Source organism: Sciurus vulgaris (genome assembly GCF_902686455.1).
Source record: "Sciurus vulgaris genome assembly, chromosome: 2".
Lineage (NCBI taxonomy): Eukaryota > Metazoa > Chordata > Mammalia > Rodentia > Sciuridae > Sciurus > Sciurus vulgaris.
Window position 1 is genome coordinate 181,988,597 of NC_136462.1, and position 19,796 is coordinate 182,008,392.

The window sequence follows — 19,796 nt, forward strand, 5'->3', positions numbered from 1 at the left end:
TACTTTTTGACCTTTGGAATAAAGCACTTATATCTTGGTAATCACCATGTACATTTATCTTGAAATTGACAGATCTACTGGGATTGGTTTGTCTTCTTCACATCTTAAATGTGAATATCTTTTTTTTTTTTTGGTACTGAAGACTGAACCCAGGGTACTTTACCACTGAGCTGTATCCCCAGCCCTTTGTTACTTTTTATTTTTATTATTTATTTATTTTTAAAATCAGTCCGCATTTTATTTTACAGTACATTCATGTAAGTTCCTGCATTTCCAAGGTAACCAGATCATATTCAGGTTAGCATTGCTGGTAACAAAATCATACAACTTCCCTGACTTCAAAAACAAGATAGGGTGATGCACATTAATACTTCTTTCCCTTTAATACTGCAGAAGATAATACATCATACACAAAAAATCTCTAAAACCACATGCCTTTTACAATCCAGTGTGAAGGCATTTTATGTTAAAATTAAGCCATATGGAACATGGAGAGAATAAGAGTTTCAAAGTTCCCTAACATTTCTGCCAATGCCATCTTTCTCTTAACTGCAAGGGGGAAGATTCAGCTTCAGTGCCTTGGGAAGTGAGGGATGGGAAAGCAGAGGGTTATTTAATTCTGAAACTCATAGCTTTTCAGCCTACTTCTGTTAAAATTATTTAAATAACCTAAAATTTTAAAAAGAGTTAATATGAATAAAGGATAGTAATAGAGGAAGTACCTGGAAAAAAATTCTGCCAGTTGTTACTTTTTATTTTAATGTAGGGTCTTAGCTAAATTGTTTAGGCTGAACTGAATTTGCAATCCTACCTCTGCCTCCTGAGTAGCTGGGATTTTTGTTGGTCTAGTGATATCATTGGTTAATTTTGATCATTCATTCTGGTTTGATTTTGTTTTTGATTTTTGTTGTGTATGTGTGTGTGTTGGTTTTATGGCTCCTGGTATTGATAGTGTGATTTTTTTAAATAAGGTACATCCAGGGTCAGTGGCACAAGTAGGTCACTTGTGAGCATGCTTGAGGCCCTTGGTTCAATCCTGAGTGCCTCAAAAAAAAAAAAAAAAAAAAAAAAAAAAAAAAAAAAAAAAAAATCCAAACAAAACAAAACAAAAATGCATCCATTGAATATTTTTTGATTGCCTAACATATACTGGGCATTCTAGGGGAGAATTAGACGTTTGGCAAATGCTTTTCTCTCAATACAGATGTTGAGGATTCTCTAAAGGTATTCTCCTAAACTTCTAATATCTGATTAGTGAAAAAGGAAGTCTGGGGTTGGAGATACAGCTCAGTTGGTAGAGTGCTTCCCTTGCAAGCATGAGGCCCTGGGTTCAATCCCCAGCATGGCAAAAAAAAAAAAAAGGAAGTCTGATGAAAAAATTTGAAGTAGGTTTTCAACACTCAGTTGCTGCTTCTGTGGACAGTAAACAGAGGAAGTAGATTTGACTCAGGAACAGATTGGGAGGTGAGTGGTAGAAAAATGACTTTAAGCTGGGTTCAGTGGCATGTGCCTGTAATCCTAGCAATTTGGGAGACTGAGGCAGGAGGAACGCAAGTTCAAAGCCATCAGCAACTCAGCGAGGCCCTAAGCAACTTAGCAAGACCCTGTCTCAAAATGAAAATAAATAAATAAAATAAAAAAATAAAGGGTACTGGGGATGTGGCTCAGTGGATAAGCACCCTTGGGTTCAATCTCCAGCAGCAAAAAAAAGAAAGAAAGAAAGAAAAATGTACTTTTAAAAGAGAAGGAGGGAAAAGCTAAGGATGAGTACTAAGCTCAGTGTGAGTACTTGCACTCTTTGTTCAAGACCCTAGGTTAGATCCCTAAATCCAAAAAAAAAAAAAAAGTCGGAGGAGGGAGAAGAGACTACCCAAGAGGCTGAGGCAGGAGGATCACAAGTTCAAGGCCAACTTGGGCAACTTAGCAAGACAAATAAAAAAAACTTAAAAAGGGCTGGAGTTGGAACTCAGTGGTAGATTGCCCCTGCATTCAATCCTAAGCATGACAAAATAGAGAAACAAACAAATAAGTAAAAGAGAGAGAATGGGGCTTGACTGGGGATATAGTACAAGGATAGAGCACTTGCCTAGCATGTGGGAGGCCATGGGCTTAAAGAGAGGGTAGCGGTGATGGGGAAAGGTTCATTCAGGTGCTTTAGAGAGTAACTGGAACCCAGATTCTTGAGCCCAGGCAGGCCATGGAAAGACAGTGTCTCTCTTCCAAGTGGTGCTGGTATGGGTATAGGAAGTCTGGGTAATTTTAGAGATATACTCCTTTACCCTTTTCACTCCAGACTGTATTACTTGTCTCTTTGCTTATAAGATAGGGTAGGGAATCCCAATGAAGCCACCAAGCTTTTCTTTGGGTTCTTTCCACCTTAGAGATCCTGATGCTTGGTTGTCTATTTCTTTAGGATCCAGCAGTTTGACTTTTTCATAATACAAATTCAGGAGTATTTATTGAATAATGCAACAATAGGGCATAGTCCCTGCCCTACAAAGTGCTTAACAATCATGTGTTTATATGGATATTTAAAAATCCTGTTTGTGACTTAAGCTTCAATATGTGTGAGGAATCTTCAGTTCCTTTCTTTGAGGGAAGATGCTAAGTTTTTGAACACTTTTATATTTAATTTCTGATTGCCATTTCAAACTCTATTTTTGGGGGTTGAGGGTAGCTCAGTGAGGTGGCCCTGGGTTTATCCCCAGCAACAAACCCCCCAAATGCTCTTATTAGCTTAGGCACAGTTGACTCAAAAAGAGGTAGAAAACTTGATCCAACTAGTAACCACAGAAGCAATGGAAAATGTAGGTAAGGAACTACCTTCTGAAAAGGCTGTAGAGAAGGTAGGTAGGTAGGTAGGTTGGTTGCTCCTCCTCCTCCTCTTATTTTATATTTTATTTGTGTTTGTGTGTGTGTGTGTGTGTGTGTGTGTGTGCGTGCGTGTGTGTTACTCTAGATGAATCCCAGGGACACTACCACTGAACTACATTTCCACATTTCCAGCCCTTTTTAATTTTTTGTTTTGAGACAAGGTCTGGCTAAATTGCCCAGTCCTTCCGAGTAGCTGAGATTATAGGTGTATTCCATTGTGCTGGCTCCCTGCTAATTTTCAACACCATTTTAGAAGCACCAGTCTGTGTGGTAACATACAAAAAATAAATGACAGGTATCAGTTTTGAAAGTGTGACAAAGTAATCATTGGAATGTGATGTGATAGTTTTCTGGGAAATACAAGAAGTTAAAAGAATTAGAACACTGAAACAGTATATACAGTGAGAATGTTTGCTTCTGCTCCTTTATCTATTCTGTTTCTGCTTTACCTTCATAGGTTGTCTATTTCTTTCTTTCTGTCCTACCAATGTGTCTTTATTAAAATATTGTACGAACAAAACCAATCTATATTTAACACAAAGCTAATCATTAGATAGCTTGTATTATATAGATAGCTACAATTCCATAGCTTGCTTTTTTTTAATATATATTTTTTAGTTGTAGGTGAACACAATACCTTTATTTTATTTTTATGTGGTGCTGAGGATCGAATCCAGGGCCTCATGCGTGCTAGGTGAGCGTGCTACAACTGAGCCACAACCCCAGCCCCTGTAGCTTTCTTTTTCAAAACTTAATATATGTTGGAACTTTTTCTGTATCTGTTAATTCATACAGTATCTCTTTCTTCTTCTTCTTCTTCTTCTTCTTCTTTTTCGTCGTCGTCTCCTCCTCCTCCTCCTCCTCCTCCTCCTCCTCCATACAGTATCTCTTTCTCCTCCTCCTCCTCCACCACCACCACCACCACCACAATGGGAGTATCAGTCAGAAGAAGCAGATATTAAACACCAAAGTATCAGTAAAAGTTAGCTATGCGGAACTGAAGATGTAGCTCAGTGGTACAGCATTTGCCTGGCATGTACAAGGCCCTGAGTTAGGTCTTTTATATTATTCCCCACCCCAACTCTCTCAAGATACATGTTTTTTTCTTGAGTTATATGAAAATAAAACCATTCCAGATCCCGGGTGGGCTAAGGGGGTGGGGGACATTTAGTTGTGTTTCAAATAATTAATTCATTTTGTGTTGCAAGGAATTTAACCCAGGTGCACTCTACCTGGGTGGGTTACATTCTCACCTCTTATATTTTTATTCTCACCTCTTTTATTTTTATTTTGAGACTTATTTTGCTAAGTTGCCAAGGCTGACTTTGAACTTGTAATCCTCCTGCCTCAGCTTCCTGAATTGCTGGAATCACCAGTCCTTGAAAAAATATATATTTTTATTTACAGAAGTAATATGTGACTAAATCTTGTAAAAATTCAAAGTATAAACAAAAACTCTTGGCCATTTGTAATCCTCCCCCCCCCCCCCCCCCAATAGCTACCTTTCTCTGTGTGTGGTCCTAACTCAGGGCCTTGTACATGCCAGGCAAATGCTGTACCACTGAGCTACATCTTCAGTTCCGCATAGCTAACTTTTACTGATACTTTGGTGTTTAATATCTGCTTCTTCTGACTGATATTCCCATTGTTTAGAAAGGTGAGTTCCAGGTGCAGTGTTGGTTTGGAAGCTAACGTATCAATTTCATCAGTCACCATCAGCCACAAATTGAAGCTTGAAATTCTGTTCCCTTTTCTGCCTATACAAATTTCATTTATACCTCTCTCTTTTTTTAATCTTAACTCATTCTCTCTAGCCAACCTTATAGTTATCTAAGAGTGAAATTACTCTTTTTATGGATAAAAAACAGTTACCAGCCATTTTATGTATTTCAAGCTAATGGTTTTAAAGCTTAATCAGCCAGGTGCAGTGGCACACACCTGTAATCTCAGCAGCTTGAGAGGCTGAGGCAGGAGGATCACAAGTTCAAAGCCAGCCTCAACAACTTAGCAAGACCCTCAGCAATTTAGTGAGACCCTGTCTCAAAAATAAAAAAAAAAAATAAAAAAGTCTAGAGATGTAGCTCAGTAGTGAAGCACCCCTGGATTCAATCCAGGGCAGGGGTTTGAACACATATGTGTGTATAATTTCTTCCAAGACTTGGAATTGGCAGGTCAGATGAAAGACACTTAATAAAGTCCTATTGACTATGAAGCTGAGCTGTCCCCAAGGCAGATAGTAATTGTGATCTACCAAGACTCACTGGGGTGATCTTTGAGATGGTTTTTGCTGCCTCCTTCTTTTCTGAAATGCAGTTAGGTACCCCACTCTCCTGTGAGTAACTTGCCTCCTTGTCACACTTTAGGGAAATAGATAGGACCACTTATCTCTTGAGAAAACTTTGTCCTTTGGCTACTGTTAAGGCTCTTGGAGTAGTTTCTGTAGTTCTGCAGACAGTGGAATACCCTTGCCCAGGGGAAGAAAAAAATTATTTTTATTTTTTAATTTTTTGCCTGTTGAAGTTTTTCTTTTGAGTGAGGATAAAACTTTAGTCTTTAAGGACACAGAGATTCCTTCAGATCTGTGTGTGTGCAGTGGAGTTGTAGTGTAGGAGTTCAGACTTGATTTTGTGAATCTTGACTTCCCAGACTTTTATTTATTTATTTATTTAATATATAGACACAATATCTTTATTTTATTTATTTATTTTATGTGGTGCTGAGGATTGAACCAGGTGCCTCACACGTGCTAGGCAGGCATTCTGCCACTGAGCCACAACCCCAGCCCCTTCCTAGACATTTAGAAGGCATTAGCCAATAGAATTTAGAAGAATTTGGAATTTGTCCTGAGTTTCCTCACTTTCTATTTTGCCAAGTAAGGATAATTTAGAGTAAAATCTAATTATATAGTTTGCATGTTAATATGTGCTCATGTACAACATTCAAAACATACAAAAGGATATACATTGAGTAAAATAAGTCTTGTACTTCCTGTCTACTTCCTTAACTATCCAGTTCCCTCCCAAAAGACCAACCCACTTGATCATCCTTCCAGAAATAGCCCATGTAGTTAAACACAGGTATGAATGTATTGGCTTTCTCCCCTCCCCCAAATAAGCGGTAGTGCATTCCAATGTATGGTTTTACATCTCAAGGTCCCCCTCGGCCTTCCACCGCCACTTCGCCACTTTTCTTAAATATCTTTTTTTTTTTTTTTAAGATGTCGATAGACCTTTATTTTATTCATTTAATTATATGTGGTGCTGAGGATCGAACCCAGTGCCTCACACATGCTAGGCAAGCACTCTACCACTGAGCCTCAACCCCAGCCCTCTTAGATATCTTTTAAGATCACCTAAAAATGCTTCATTCTTTTTAATAAATTTAAGTCTGTAAAAATTAATTCACTATGCTAATTAAAAGACCCTGTCTTTGAAAGCTCCAGCTGGTGATAGTAAAACATTAAAGAGAGTGGTTTGAATAGTGATACGTTAGGACAGATTGTTATTTTACTTATTTTATTTTTTTTAGTTGTAGATGGACCTTTATTTTATTTATTTATTTTTATGTGGTGCTGAGAATCGAACCCAGTGCCTCACACATACTAGGCAAGCACTCTACCTCTGAGCTACAACACCCCAGCCTCACTCAGATTGTTACTTTAGAGAGGTCATCAGTGCCTATAGGCAGAATGAATGAGAGAGCAAGAAGTTTATAATTGAGATGTTTGTGTCCTTTTTCCCATTTTGCCAAGAGGAATAGATTTGGGAAATCCTGTCTTATTTCCTACAGTTGTACTACTCAATTCAGCAGATCACATAGCCAGTCTGCTGTTAATGCTGTTAAGACATATTTATTGCAGCTGTCAGTTGGATTGGCATAGAAGACTAGTTTCAGGACTTTTTATTCCTTTGGTTGATTTTTTTTTTTTTTCTTTTTTTTAATACTGGGGAACCAGGGGCCCCATCTCCAATCCTCTTTTGTATTTGTTTGTACAGATAGAGTTTCATTGAGTTGCGGAGTACCTTGCTAAGTTGCTGAGGCTGGCTTTGAACTCATGATCCTCCTGCCTCAGCCTCCCAGGCTGCTGGATTATAGGTGTGCACCACTGTGCCTGGCTATTAATTTTTTTGAGCAATACATAATGTGTGCATAGTACCATTAGGAGTTTTGGAAAGAATGCTGTGTCATTCCTGTAGGAGGATGTACATGAAGTGATAGAGGCCTCAACTTGGGGAGGGACTGACATTGGAATGGGGAGTTGGAGTCTGAGAACCTTGAAATTGAAAAATTCACAGGACATGTGACCTTTGGGAAGAATAGGGAGAGCAGAATTTATCTACTGAACATTTATTGAGTGCTCAGTATATGCAAGGTTAGTGCCAAGCAAACTGCCTTAGAGGACATGAGTGGGAAGTTTGAAGAGGACACAATTTATAGATACTAGAAGCAAGCCTGTTTATTTAGGTAGCACCTACTTATTAGGACAGTACAATTCTAGGTGCTGGATATAGGAGGATGGAAATGTGCAAATTCAAGGGAGAAAATATAGGTAGACCCTAAAATTTACTCCAAAATAAGTCTGATTAATATATTTAAGAGAGCTTCTTTTTCTTTTGTTTATTTATATTTTGGTTCTGGGGATTGAACTCAGAGGCACTTTATCACTGAAGTTTATCCCCAGTTTTTATTTTTTATTTTGAGACAGGCTTCACCAATTTGCTTAGGGCCTTACAAGTTGCTGCAACTGTCTTCAAATTTGCGATTCTCCAACCTTAGATTCCTTAGCCACTGGGATTATAGGTGTGTGCCACCAACCCCAGCTTTATTTATTTACTTTTAATTAAAAAAAATTTTTTTAGTAGATGGAATAATACCTTTATTTTATTTATTTTTATGTGATGCTGAGGATTGAACCCAGTGCCCCATACCAGCAGCATCACCTGGGAGCTTGTCAGAATGCTTGAATACTTTTTTTTTTAATGATGTTGGCAGTTGAACTCAGGGCCTCATGCATGCTAGGCAAGTGCTTTGCCACTGAGCTACATGCCCAATCCTTGTCAAAGCTCTTCACCCTAGTTTGGTCTACTGAATCAGAAGTTTCATATTAAACAAGATCCCCTGATGGTTTACATATACTTGAAAGTTTGAGAGGCCTTGCACTGGTGTACTAGGTCTGGCCACTAATCCATGGGTCTCTGTGACCTTGGTTGCTAATTATAAATTATAAGGGAGTCCAGAAAATGACATTGCTTCCCAACTCTCAGTCCAGAAGGATGGGTAGAGTGGAGTGAAAGAGCCCATGTAAGGCTGAGCTCAGCGGTAGAGCACTTGCCTAGCATGTGCAAGGTTCAATCTCCAGCACTGCAGGGAAGAAAAAAAAAAAAAGTTCAGTTCATCTACTAAACTGACCATTCTTTTCTACAAGTAACCACTGTTATAAGTTTTTTGCATATATTTTTATCTTATTTTAAAAATAGTTTACCATATACAGTGTTCTGAATCACTTTGTGGGAGAGCTTTCTATACCTTTGCACATAAAATCATCTTGTTCTTTTTAAGGACTGCATAGCATTCCATTGCATGGATTACAAAATGCTTATAATGGAGACTCTCAGGTGGAGTCTGGGTTGCATGATCATTCTAATATATTGGCATACATTAAATATAATCCAGTTATTAGATATTTGCTTCCTGCTACCTATGTGCTCCAGCCTTTTGTATATGTCATCTCTTTCAACTGGCAACCCACTTTATATGGGGGAACTCAGGTTCTGAAAGGTTAGTTTAATAGTTCATAAACTGTGTAATATCTAGGTTGGGATTTGAACCTATTACCTGCATAGTTTATTTGACCCAGTTACACAGATCTCTAAATGATAGGCCTTTAAGACTTTGGTAACATGCTTCTGTGGGAAGAGGTTTGATAGGGTACCTTTTGGATATTTTGGGTAGATATTAAAGGAATTTTAATTCTTTTCTGACTCAGGTATCCAGCTCATATAGAAGACATTGACTACGAAGAAGGAAAAGTACTCATTCATTTCAAGCGTTGGAACCATCGTTATGATGAGTGGTTCTGCTGGGACAGTCCTTATTTACGCCCTTTAGAGAAAATACAACTGAGGAAAGAGGGTTTACATGAAGAGGACGGCTCTTCTGTGAGTAATAAATCTGGCAAGTTCTATAATGAGTGGTATCAATCATTGGACTGTTTGTGTTCCATTCAAAATGTCTTTGATGTTCAGTGTGAAAGTCAATAGCAGCTGGGAGCCAGTCCTTATTTTGGCCTATAGTTGTATCCCTGAGATCTCTCTGGTGCCTGGGGCTCTTGAAGTATTTCATTCTTCATCTGTTTGATGTGATTGACATGACAGCTTATAAACTAGGCTGAACTGCATCGATGATGAACAGGGACCTTATTTATTTATTTATTCCCTTTTTTGGTACTGGGGAATTGAACCCAGGGGCACTTTACCACTGAGCTACATCTCCAAACTTTTTTATTTTTTATTTTGAGATAAGGGTCTCACTAAGTTGCTTAGGGCCTTGCTAATTTGGTGAGGCTGGTTTTGAACTTGTGATCCTCCTGCCTCAGTGTCTAGAGTTGCTGGGATTACTGACGTGCTGGAATTATCAGTGGAATTCCTGAGTTACTGAGATGCTCAGCACCTTAGTTCTTTTTTATACCAGTGTTTTCCTGCCTTTAGAACAATTCCTGGCACATAATAGGCTTTCAGTAAATATCTGTTGAATAAATGAATGAATGATTGAATTCTAGATCCTCTGTATCTAGAATACTGTATATAGATATTCTAAACATCTAGATCATTTATTAAGCTTACCTGATGCCTGATCATTTGTAAACCTATCATTCTGTGTGTGGATTCTGTGCTGCTTACTTACACTAGGTCTTTTATAAGCCCTTAAGGAACCCAGAATTGATTGGATTGCATTCCTGTTTTCTGAATTTTATCACTGCCTGGAGTGTCTATTGACTTCACAATGACTTACCCAGACTGTGGTGTAGCTTGGTGGTAGAGTCCTTGCCTAACATGTGCAAGGCCCTGGGTTTATACTCTCCAGCACCCCCCCCCCCACACACACACACACACAATAAATAAAATAAAATGATACATGAAGTATTAGTTTTAAGTTTTTAAAACAGGCACTGAGACTTCTGTAATAGTTCTGCTGGTTTTAGATCTGACTCAACCTGGATTTTGTTTTCCATTTTAACCTTCACTAGGAACTTGAACTCTGGCTGGCCTTTTTTGGGTTTTCCTTCCAATATTGTTTTATTTGATTGTTCAGTATTCATTCTACAGAATTTATCAATGCAAACCATGTGCTGGGAAAAGAGTACAAAATATTAAAGGTGAATGGGTGGCTCCTTTGGCAAGAAATCTAATAGACGTGTGGGTGGCATTAAATAGTGTGACTGTTGCTTCCTTGAAGATGAAGTAACTTCATTTCTTCCAGCTCTAAATTGGGTGTATTCCCTGGTGACCTTGGGTTCTTAAACTTGCTTTTATTGTTTATTCTGGATATGGGGGTGTATTATCCTCAAAACTGTGCTGTCCTTGCCCAGATCTCCCTGGCCTGGGGATCTGGTCCCAGTCCTTTTTTTTTTTTGACTCTCTCTCCTGAACAGCAGAATCATCTTTCTCTTTCCCAATAGCCCATTTCCCCCTTCTCACTCTCTTGTCAATCCCAGCTTCTTTTATGAATTTGGTACTATGCGTGTCCTATGGAATTCAGTTGGTAACAGGGTTTTTTTTTTTTTTTTTTTTTTTTTTTTGTGTGTGTGTGTGTGTGTTTTTTGTTTGTTTTTGTTTTGTTTTTTAGGAATTTCAAATAAACGAGCAGGTCCTTGCTTGCTGGTCTGATTGTCGTTTTTACCCGGCCAGAGTCACTGCTGTTAACAAGGATGGTAAGGCATTTGAGTTGTAGTTATTTTTTACTTATGACTTAGGGGATATTTATAATATGATAGTTTGGTAGCATATTGTATTTATTACTTACGAGTCCCCTTTCTTCAAGTTAATCAGTATTTTAGGAGTTAGGAAGAGATTACAAATGGAAAGAAAGCTGGATAAGAAGTGAGTTTTGATTCTTCTCCTAAATTTCAGTCTTTGTTTTCTAAAGCAATCATAATTCATCTGTCATTCTGCTGGGAAGGGTATGTGTCCTTGCTGTCTAGGACTATCATATAATTTGTAGTAAGCCTCTGTTGTTTCTTGTGCTTTGTGGCTACAAAGTCATAGAGGAAAGACATGAAGATGCAGGGATACAGAGCACTGAGTTGGGTTGCCTTTGCCAAAGTTTGGAACTTGTGAAGAGACAGGACAGGAAACAAGACACAGAGACTCTCCTTTTGCTAGCACAAGGGTAGGGGAAGGGTTATATATGGTCAGGATCCTGGCATCCACAGAACAAACTCTAGATCCAGGTGATCACCTTTTGTTAAAAACATATTCTACAGGATGTTTGTGGTATGGCTTGCTCTCTGAAGTGAATGTTTAGGGCAGTTGGGCTTCTTTGTGCCACTGTTAGAGGTGACTATAAAGCCAGATTGCAGAGTTGAGTGTGTAATTCAGTGATAGAGTGCTTACCTAGCATGCGCAAGGCCCTGGGTTTCATCCCCAGCACTGAAGGGGAAAAAACAAACCTGCTTGATTCCACACATTCCCCTCCTCGTCCCTAGTGAAGTTATTCACGTATTTGTTCAGTATTCTGCTAAGAGCTAGTTCTTAAGCTGACTATGTTTTGTCTGAGAATAGTTGAAATAGACTCCAAAGCAAGATTATGTCTTTTGAGTTGAGTAAGCAGTTATTGGTCTTCCAGTTTGTGGCAGCTTAGTCCTTTTGGATAGCACCTTGTTTCCCTAAATTACTTCTATAAGCTGTGTTCCTAATAAAATCCCTGTTATTATTTTTCATATGTATCACATTAACCTAAAAAACCTTCTTTTGGGGGGAAGCTTACATATATTAAACTGCTTCAAATCATTTTAACAACGGATATACTAGTGAGCGAAGGAGAAAAAAAGACATACTTTGTCTTTTCAGATTCTTGTTTTTAAGTGTGCCTTTTCTTCTCTAAATGACTTTTGAAGTCAGTGATATAAAGTACATATGTTCTGTTTGCATGTAAATGTTCCTGAAAAGTCGATGGGCTGATGTGTGCTGATCAAGTCGTATTCTCCCTCAAATAATATATCCATTGGAGTTTTGCTTCCTTGGGGAATGACTGTTCTTTAGCTCAGATGAAAGTTCTGAGTGGTGAGATAAGTAACTCCTTAGATAAAGGAGGTAGCAGATGGTGAGGAACATTTCTCTTTTGTTCCAGTGATATCCTAGAGTCCCATGGGGAACAGAAACTGGGGCCAGTGGGATTGGATGAGGGAATGGCAAAGGAGGGGCAGGCTGACAAAGAGGGTTTTAGGAGCCCCGGCAGTCCTCTTTTAGAGGAGTGGAGGGTATCTTAGTGGAGGCAACAAAGGCTTAGGAATTTACAGATTTCATCTAGTATCTGCAGATCTCAGAATTTGGGGGACAGGTGGAATCTAGTTCCAGACAGAATGAAGTCAGTGCTAAGATGAGCTACCAAGAGTAGGCAGGGCAGGAGCATGAAACTCTACAGAGTTTCGTGTGTGGGATGGGACTGAAATTTCTTGAAATAATTATTTAAGGACTAAAAGTTGTTGACCACATTATTGGTGATAGTTAATTAGGTGTTTTCAATGATTTTTAAATGGGGGCAGCCAGGGCATTGCAAATAAAAAAAAAAAAAAAGGAAAGAAAGAAAAGGAAAGAAAAATGTCTTTTCAGTTGTGTTTCTTCCATGAACTGATATTATAAGGGGGAGCATCTTGAGGTTATGGTTGTTTCTAAAATGTTCTTTTTGTCCAGTGAATTTTAGTTAATTGATGCACATAAAGAATGAGTAGAAACTTTTGCCAAAACCTGCTTTCCTGAAGTTCTTAGGTCTGAAGTTCTGTATTGTGCTGCCAGCCTTACTTGTTCTTGAGATGAATTGAATGAAGGAGTAGAGGGCACAGGCTGGGAAAATCCTGAACCTGGGAACTTAATGGTACAGGCTGGTGGTGCTATTGCCACAGTGGGGTAGTGAAGGGAAAACTGGCCTTTGTGGGAGCTCAGATCTGTGCCTGGTTTGGAGGTAAAGATAAGGATTCTTCCCCGCCACCCCCTTTCCCAGTGCTGGGGATGGAACCCAGAACCTTGCACATGCTAAGAAAACCTCTCAACTATACCCCAGCCCAAGACAATGATTTTTCATTCTGTGTTGGGATTAGAGTTTATCCCTGGAAGCTGGCGGGCAGTTCTACTTCATCATAGTTCATTATAAGGCATATGGGATTGGGAGCTGTAGTGCTCCTTCCTTCCCTGGAAGTCTCTGCTCTGCCTTGCTTTTGTCATTAGGAAGGGCCACCACAGCTTAATAGTCCTGTGAGGAGGAGCTCTGCTGGCAAGGTGCCTCCTTTATTTCCTGTAAATGGCATTTCTGTCTTCTTAGTGCTGCTAGGAGGATATGGATAATGAAGTGACAACTTGTAAATTCTTCTTTGGTCTGATTTTCTTACCACTCTTAACCTCCATGGCGGTTTTGCTGAGGCTGAGCATTGATTGAGCAGGTTAGTGGGGAACAGTGACTTCTGGCACTACAGAATCTGGAATGATTGAATCAGAACTAAATAATGATTTGAGAGTTTCTTAGGGTAATTAGTTAGCACTTGGAAAATAAGAAGGACAGTGCCATATTAATTAGCTTTTTGTTTGGGATGGTTCTGTGGTGGTAGAAACTGAGCCACATTTACTGTGAAGGCAATCATAGTTGATAGCTTTGGTAGACCCCCAGTCTCCGTTGGAGTAAAAGAAGGGATTCTGCTTTTTCATAGAGTCCTTTTTTTTTTTTTTTGGTGCTGGGGATCGAACCCACAGCCTTGTGCTTACAAGGCAAACACTCTACCGACTGAGCTATCTCCCCAGCCCTCTCATAGAATCTTTGTTTGGAACCCAGCTCTTGTGAGTTGACCTCATCTCTTTGCTGGGACTGCTCAACTCCCCCTTTCAACATGGGGGAAATCAGAGCCTCCTGTCTTTCAGGACTCCATGCCCCCAGTAGAGGGGCACTCTGCTCTGCAAGGCATTCTTTCTGGGGAAACTGCAGGTAGGTTAGCATTTATGACAAAATGGGGGATTGTTTCTTCCTGTGGATCTTTAACTTGACAGAGTGGACAAATCAGGTCCCTCTTCCTAAAAAACATGCATATTTTTGGGTCATGTGCTTCCCCTTTCCCCTAGTTCAGTCTCTTTGGGACAGTGCCCAAGGCGTTCTTTTGTAACAGGAGATGCTATGGAAATGGTCTGTATGCTCAAGTCTTTGCCGCAGCAGTTCCTATTTTTTGTTTTCTTCATGCTGTAACTGATCCTACATTTGAAATGTGGGGAATTTGGTACATTGTGAACAGCTTTGCACAGAGATAAAAGGAAGATTGAGGCCCACACATGCAGGTGCTACAGCACTTTGTTGTCATTTTCTGTTGGGGGAGAGGATTGGTGCTTCCCTTGTAAAGTGACTTGGTAGATGGTAATTAGAATCACTTATTGATCTCTTACTCTGTGACAGGCCCTGTGCCAGGTGATTTCCATGTCTTAGCTCAGTCTTTACACTAATGTGGAAAGTTTATTGCTATTAACCCTGTCCTCCTTTTATAAATGAGGAACTGAGCTTGTGGGAGAGACTGCTTAAAGCACATAAATGGTAGAACAGAGATCTGAGTGGAGGTCTGTGGGGGCTCAGGAATTCCTGACCTGCATTTCCCACAGTACCAGGCTGTTCTCCACAGCATTGGAGCAGGGTTTTCCTTAAAGGGCAGGAGTTGTGGATTATGGCCTGGTGTTCCCTGGTATAATGCTAGTGTAGGTGTAGGTGCTCTGTGTTTTCTGAAGCTTGGTGGTGTCTTTGGAGGCCGAGAGAGAGAGAGAGAGAGAGAGAGAGAGAGAGAGAGAGAGAGAGAGAGAGAGAGAGAAAGAGAGAGAGAGAGAGAGAGAGAGAGAGAGAGAGAGAGAGAGAGAGAGAGAGAGAGAGGGCTGTAGTCCTAGACCCTGCTTAGTAATTACAGACTCTTGCTCCAGATTCATTTGAGCAACTAGAAATCAAACAAGGAATTGTAACAGATGAGCAGTTTTGGAAATTGTCAGCTACAGAAATTAAGCCCAGTATGTAAAATTGATCAGAAGAAAAGGCTTAGGGGAAGAGAAGGTGGGCCTTCAATCCTATGCATATTTCTGTCCACCCGCTGAGGCAAGTTGTAGAAACCTCAGGACTTGAGGAACCCACCATCTGTGGTCTTTGGAATTCTCTGATTCTTGGAGAATGAATGGGCTAGAGAAGGGGCCTGGAGTAACAGTTGTGATAGATCCAAGAGCAGCAGAAATCTGTCCAGAGCCAGGCACATTGGCACATACCTGCAATAGTAGTGATTTGAGAGTTTGAGGCAGGAAGATTACAAGTTTGAGGCCAGCCTTAGCAACTTAGCAAGACCCTATCTCAAATTAAAAAAGTAAAAAGGGCTGTGAATGTAGCTTAATGATAGATAGCTCCTGGGGTCAATTCCCAATACCACAAAGAACAAACAAAATCCCACTCCCCCTGCCACACATGAAAACCAACCAAACCCCCCCCCCCCCAAACACAAAATTGCCCAATCCAAAGTCATCTATGTATCCCTACTTCCTTGGTCTTGGAGAATATAAGCTTGGCATGCATCACTGGTTCTGTTCTTAACATCCTTCAGCTATTCCTGGTTGCTCTAAGATTGTCTGATACATGGAATTCTTAATCCTTGGAGAGGCAAGGCTGAGAAACTTTGATTCACCTGGTACGGGTAAGAACAGGTTTCTTAAGGGAACCCAAGGTGGTAACCCTTGTGTCAAGTTGGAGGCGATACAACAGAGTACACTGTTTCCTTTGTTGCTGGGGTTGAAATCCAGGGCCTCATGCTGCTAAGCATGTGCTGTACCACTGAACTACATCCCCAGCCAGTATTTATTTTGATTTCTGTCTTTTACATGGTATTCATTAGATGTTGATTGTGACCATAGCAGAGCTCTGTTATTAGCAACCTGTGGGAGAATTCCACAGGAAGACCTTCTTTTAGTTATAAATGAAACCACGAAAGTAGATTTTGGGCTTCTCTATTATTCCTTTGGATATTCATTCATTCATTCATTCATTCATTCATTCATTTATTTATTTATTTATTTATTTATTTATTTATTTATTTACTTACCAGGAATTGACCCACGTCCCCAGCCCTTTTTATTTTTTATTTTGTGATAGGGTCTCACTAAGTTGCTTAGAGCCTTGCTAAGTTGCTTTGACTGGCCTCAGACTTGTGATCCTCCTGCCTTAGCCTCCCAAGTCACTGAGATTACAGGCAAATGCCACCTGGCCCTTCTGATTTATTGAAATCCAAGTTAGGCTGTGTTCAGCATGATCCTGGGAGGAAGTTTCAAGATGATTTCTTGTAGTCCCCTATAAGTCAAAAAGGTCAGGAATAGGGTATTGATATCTAAGGATAGTGGCCCTTAAGCACCTTTGACCATAGTTTAGGTCATTTCAGAGAGACCAGCAGTGTTCTGGGTGTGTAGTTTAGACATAGGCTGAGCAACTTGAGCTATGGGCAATGTGAACTGATAGGGAAAGAACTGGTCATAGGTTAGCAGGCAGGCTTGGGTTCTCATCCTCTCTCTGCCTTAGACTTCCCATGGAATTTGGGGTCCTTCATATAAGGCCTCATTCTGGAGTCTGCCTTCAAGAGGAAGCTCCAGAACTAATTAATTAATTAATCAAGCCTCAGAATTAACCCCAAGTAGCTGTTGGGTACTACTATCTAATATTGCCCTTTTGGATGGTGGAAATGTCTGTAAAAATGACAGTTTTTATTTTGATGTTACTGACTTTGATGATAAACAGTTGAAAGTATAGGCTTGTGTGACTTGCCAGCAAATTAAATTACATGTAATTTTTGGTACTGGGGATTTAAACCTTAGGCACTGAACTATATACCCAGACCTTTTTATTTTTTATTTTGAGATAGGGTTCCCCTAAATTGCTTAGGGCATTGCTAAATTGCTGAGGCCAGTGTTGATCATGCAGTCTTACTGCTTTAGCCTCCTGAGTTACTGGGATTATAGGCATATACCACTGCGCCGGGCTGATTTTTCAGATTTCACTAGAACTGGATTCTTAAAACTCCCTGATCCATCTCCCTCCTACTTCACTTCCAGGCTGTGCAGAGCTACACCACATTTGGACAAGCAGGGTCTGTTCAGAATTCTGCAGTATCACTAATTGTTACTCTTTTGCTTGCAAGCACCCTCACACTATAGACAGTTTTTGGAAAGAGAGGATCCTAGACCTCTGTTGCAGGGACTCACAAGTCATTGCTGAGCTGCCTTATGTAGAGAATTGTTTCTGTTTTCATCCTTAATCTTCCTGGATCATGTTCTGCCATCTTATTGTTGGTGTTTTACTCCACCAAGCCTAACTATGCATCCTGTTATCTTTGCTACTCAGTTTCTTTTTGATTGGTGACATATCAGTAAATAATCACCTTTGTTTTGTAATGCCCAGGAGTAAAGATCAGTAGGTGAATATTAATTGCCTATGACAGTGCTTCTCTGACTTTTATATCAGAATCACCTGCAGGACTTGTTAAAACAGTTCTGTGCTCCACTCCCAGAGTTTTTGATTCAGCATATCTGAAGTAGGGCTAGTAATTTGCATTTCTGATAAGTTCCCAGGAGTTATTGATGCTGCTGCTCACACTTTCAACACTGGTCTACTGTGACCCAGGCACTGTGTGAGGAAGAAACTGATGCAAGATGTTGGCTTTGTCCTGAAGAGCCTTACTTCAAGTTAGAATCTGTGTATATATGAAGGTAAACCTAAATGTGAAGTTTTGCAGGCCAGGTGCCAAATGTAGGCAGAGGCCAGGAAGCTTTCCCAGGACTGTTTTGGTCATTTGAACTGACCCTCTAAGAATCTATAAGTGGAACATTCCAGACAGGAAAACATTTTGATAAAGACATGCAGATGGGAATGTTACAGGCACTTTTAGTGGATAGCAAGTCATTTTGAGTTGGTGGGTATCTGATTCTAGTAAAGACAAAGAGTCTTGAAAAATGGGCTCAGATTGTGTTGGACTTTGAATACAAGAGAGTCGGCTAGCTGTTGACAAGTCTTGTTTAGGACAGAAGGAAAGGTGACCTGGGGAGAGAATGTACTCATGAGGTAAAGCTCGGCCTGGTGGCAAGCCCCTGTAGTCCTACCTACTCAGGAGCCTGAGGGAGGAGGATCCCTTGGCCCTAGGAGTTTGGAGTCAACTTGGGTAACATAGCAGGACCTTGTCTCTTAAAAAAAGAAGAAAGAAAAAGAAGAAAGTAACCAGGAGATCTTAACTTCCTTGTTACATTCTTCTGCTCCCACCTGTCAGGGATTTTTATTAGGTGGGAAATCAGTCTGAAAATTGAACTGTGTTTACTAGTGGTGAACCATTACATGATTATCAGTTGTTAACTAGAAATCTTGAGATAAACTGCAACTTAAATTTTTTTTTTTTTTTTATAAATCTGTGGGGGTTGGAGCAAGGGAGAAGGAATGCAGAATTAGTTATGCTTCTAAGAGGTAAAGGGTTGAAAGCTTTGGTTTGTATGTAACTAATGAGAACTTTTGTAGTTGAATTTTTATTTTGGAAGATATGAATATTTGAGGGTTGGGGTGTAACATAGTGGTAGAATTTGGGCTTAGCATGTGCAAGGCTATAGGTTTGATCCCTAGCACCAAAACAAAGTGGTCGGGGGAGGAATGATCCTTAACACTTTCTTCTAACGGAAAAAAATAAAATAAAACTGACAATAGGGCAGGTAGCATTTAGTGTTTTGACTAAGTCTCTTTTAAAATATTATAATAGGAAGATAATTCATATGGATTTTAATATTAGTATAACCTCTAAAAACATACTTTCAGCAGAATTTTTGAAGTTTGGAAGATATTATTTATTAAGGGTGTAGCTCAGTGGTGGAGCATGTGTTTAGCATGGAGGAGGCTGTGGATTTGATTTCCCAGCATCAAAAAACAAAACCAAAAAGATATTACTGCCCTCAAGCCCAGAAAATAAATATTAAATTACAAAAACGAATGATTCACCAAGAAAAAAATGTCTGTATTTTCCTCAGATTTTTAATTGTTTTACTGTTTTTTGTTCTTGGCCTAAATTCAGTGCAGATTACTTATATTTTAATGAAGCATCATAAAAGTTAAGTTTTTTTTAAAATGACTTTTGAGTTGTATAGATAAAAATCAAACTGTAATCTGGACTAAGACATGAAGGTAAGCATGCTATAATCTTGAACATATGTAGGACTAAATTTAATTTTTTTTTTTTTTTTTATGTGTGTGTGTGTTGCTGAGGAGCAAATTCAGGACCTCATTCATACTAAGCAAGTGCTCTACCACTGTGCTACATCCTTAGCTGAAAGTGATTCTTAGAAGAGTTTTTAAAAAAACTCACATAAATTTATTATGCTCCTTTGTGTTTATGCTTTGAAAAATTGATGCTTTCATGAAACTTCATGTTAAAATCATATCTTCTTGAATTTTAGGTACTTACACTGTGAAATTTTATGATGGAGTAGTTCAGACTGTCAAACATATTCATGTCAAAGCTTTTTCCAAAGATCAGGTGAGAAATATGGTTTTGTGCTTTGTGTTATGAATAATGCTAACATTGTACTTTTGCTTCTTAAATAAAGACATTACATTTGTTTATGATGGCACATCTTTATTTCCTCCATATGACACAGTCTCACCAAAAAGTAATACATGAGTTTTCA

General features: G+C 39.4%; 1 protein-coding gene across 7 annotated transcripts in view; it reads left to right on the forward strand.

Moving 5' to 3' along the window:
* PHF20 (PHD finger protein 20) overlaps positions 1-19,796 on the forward strand; it is a 125,172-nt gene that overhangs the window by 43,958 nt on the left and 61,418 nt on the right. For 5 of the 7 annotated variants that reach the window (XM_079128138.1, XM_079128142.1, XM_079128140.1 and 2 more), the window contains exons 3-5: positions 8,861-9,032; positions 10,720-10,804; positions 19,566-19,645. In XM_079128138.1, the coding sequence (XP_078984264.1) occupies positions 8,861-9,032; positions 10,720-10,804; positions 19,566-19,645 (337 nt within the window). Of the gene's footprint in view, positions 1-8,860; positions 9,033-10,719; positions 10,805-19,565; positions 19,646-19,796 lie in introns of those variants that run through there. The other 2 variants (XM_079128144.1, XM_079128143.1) reach the window with 2 other exon arrangements.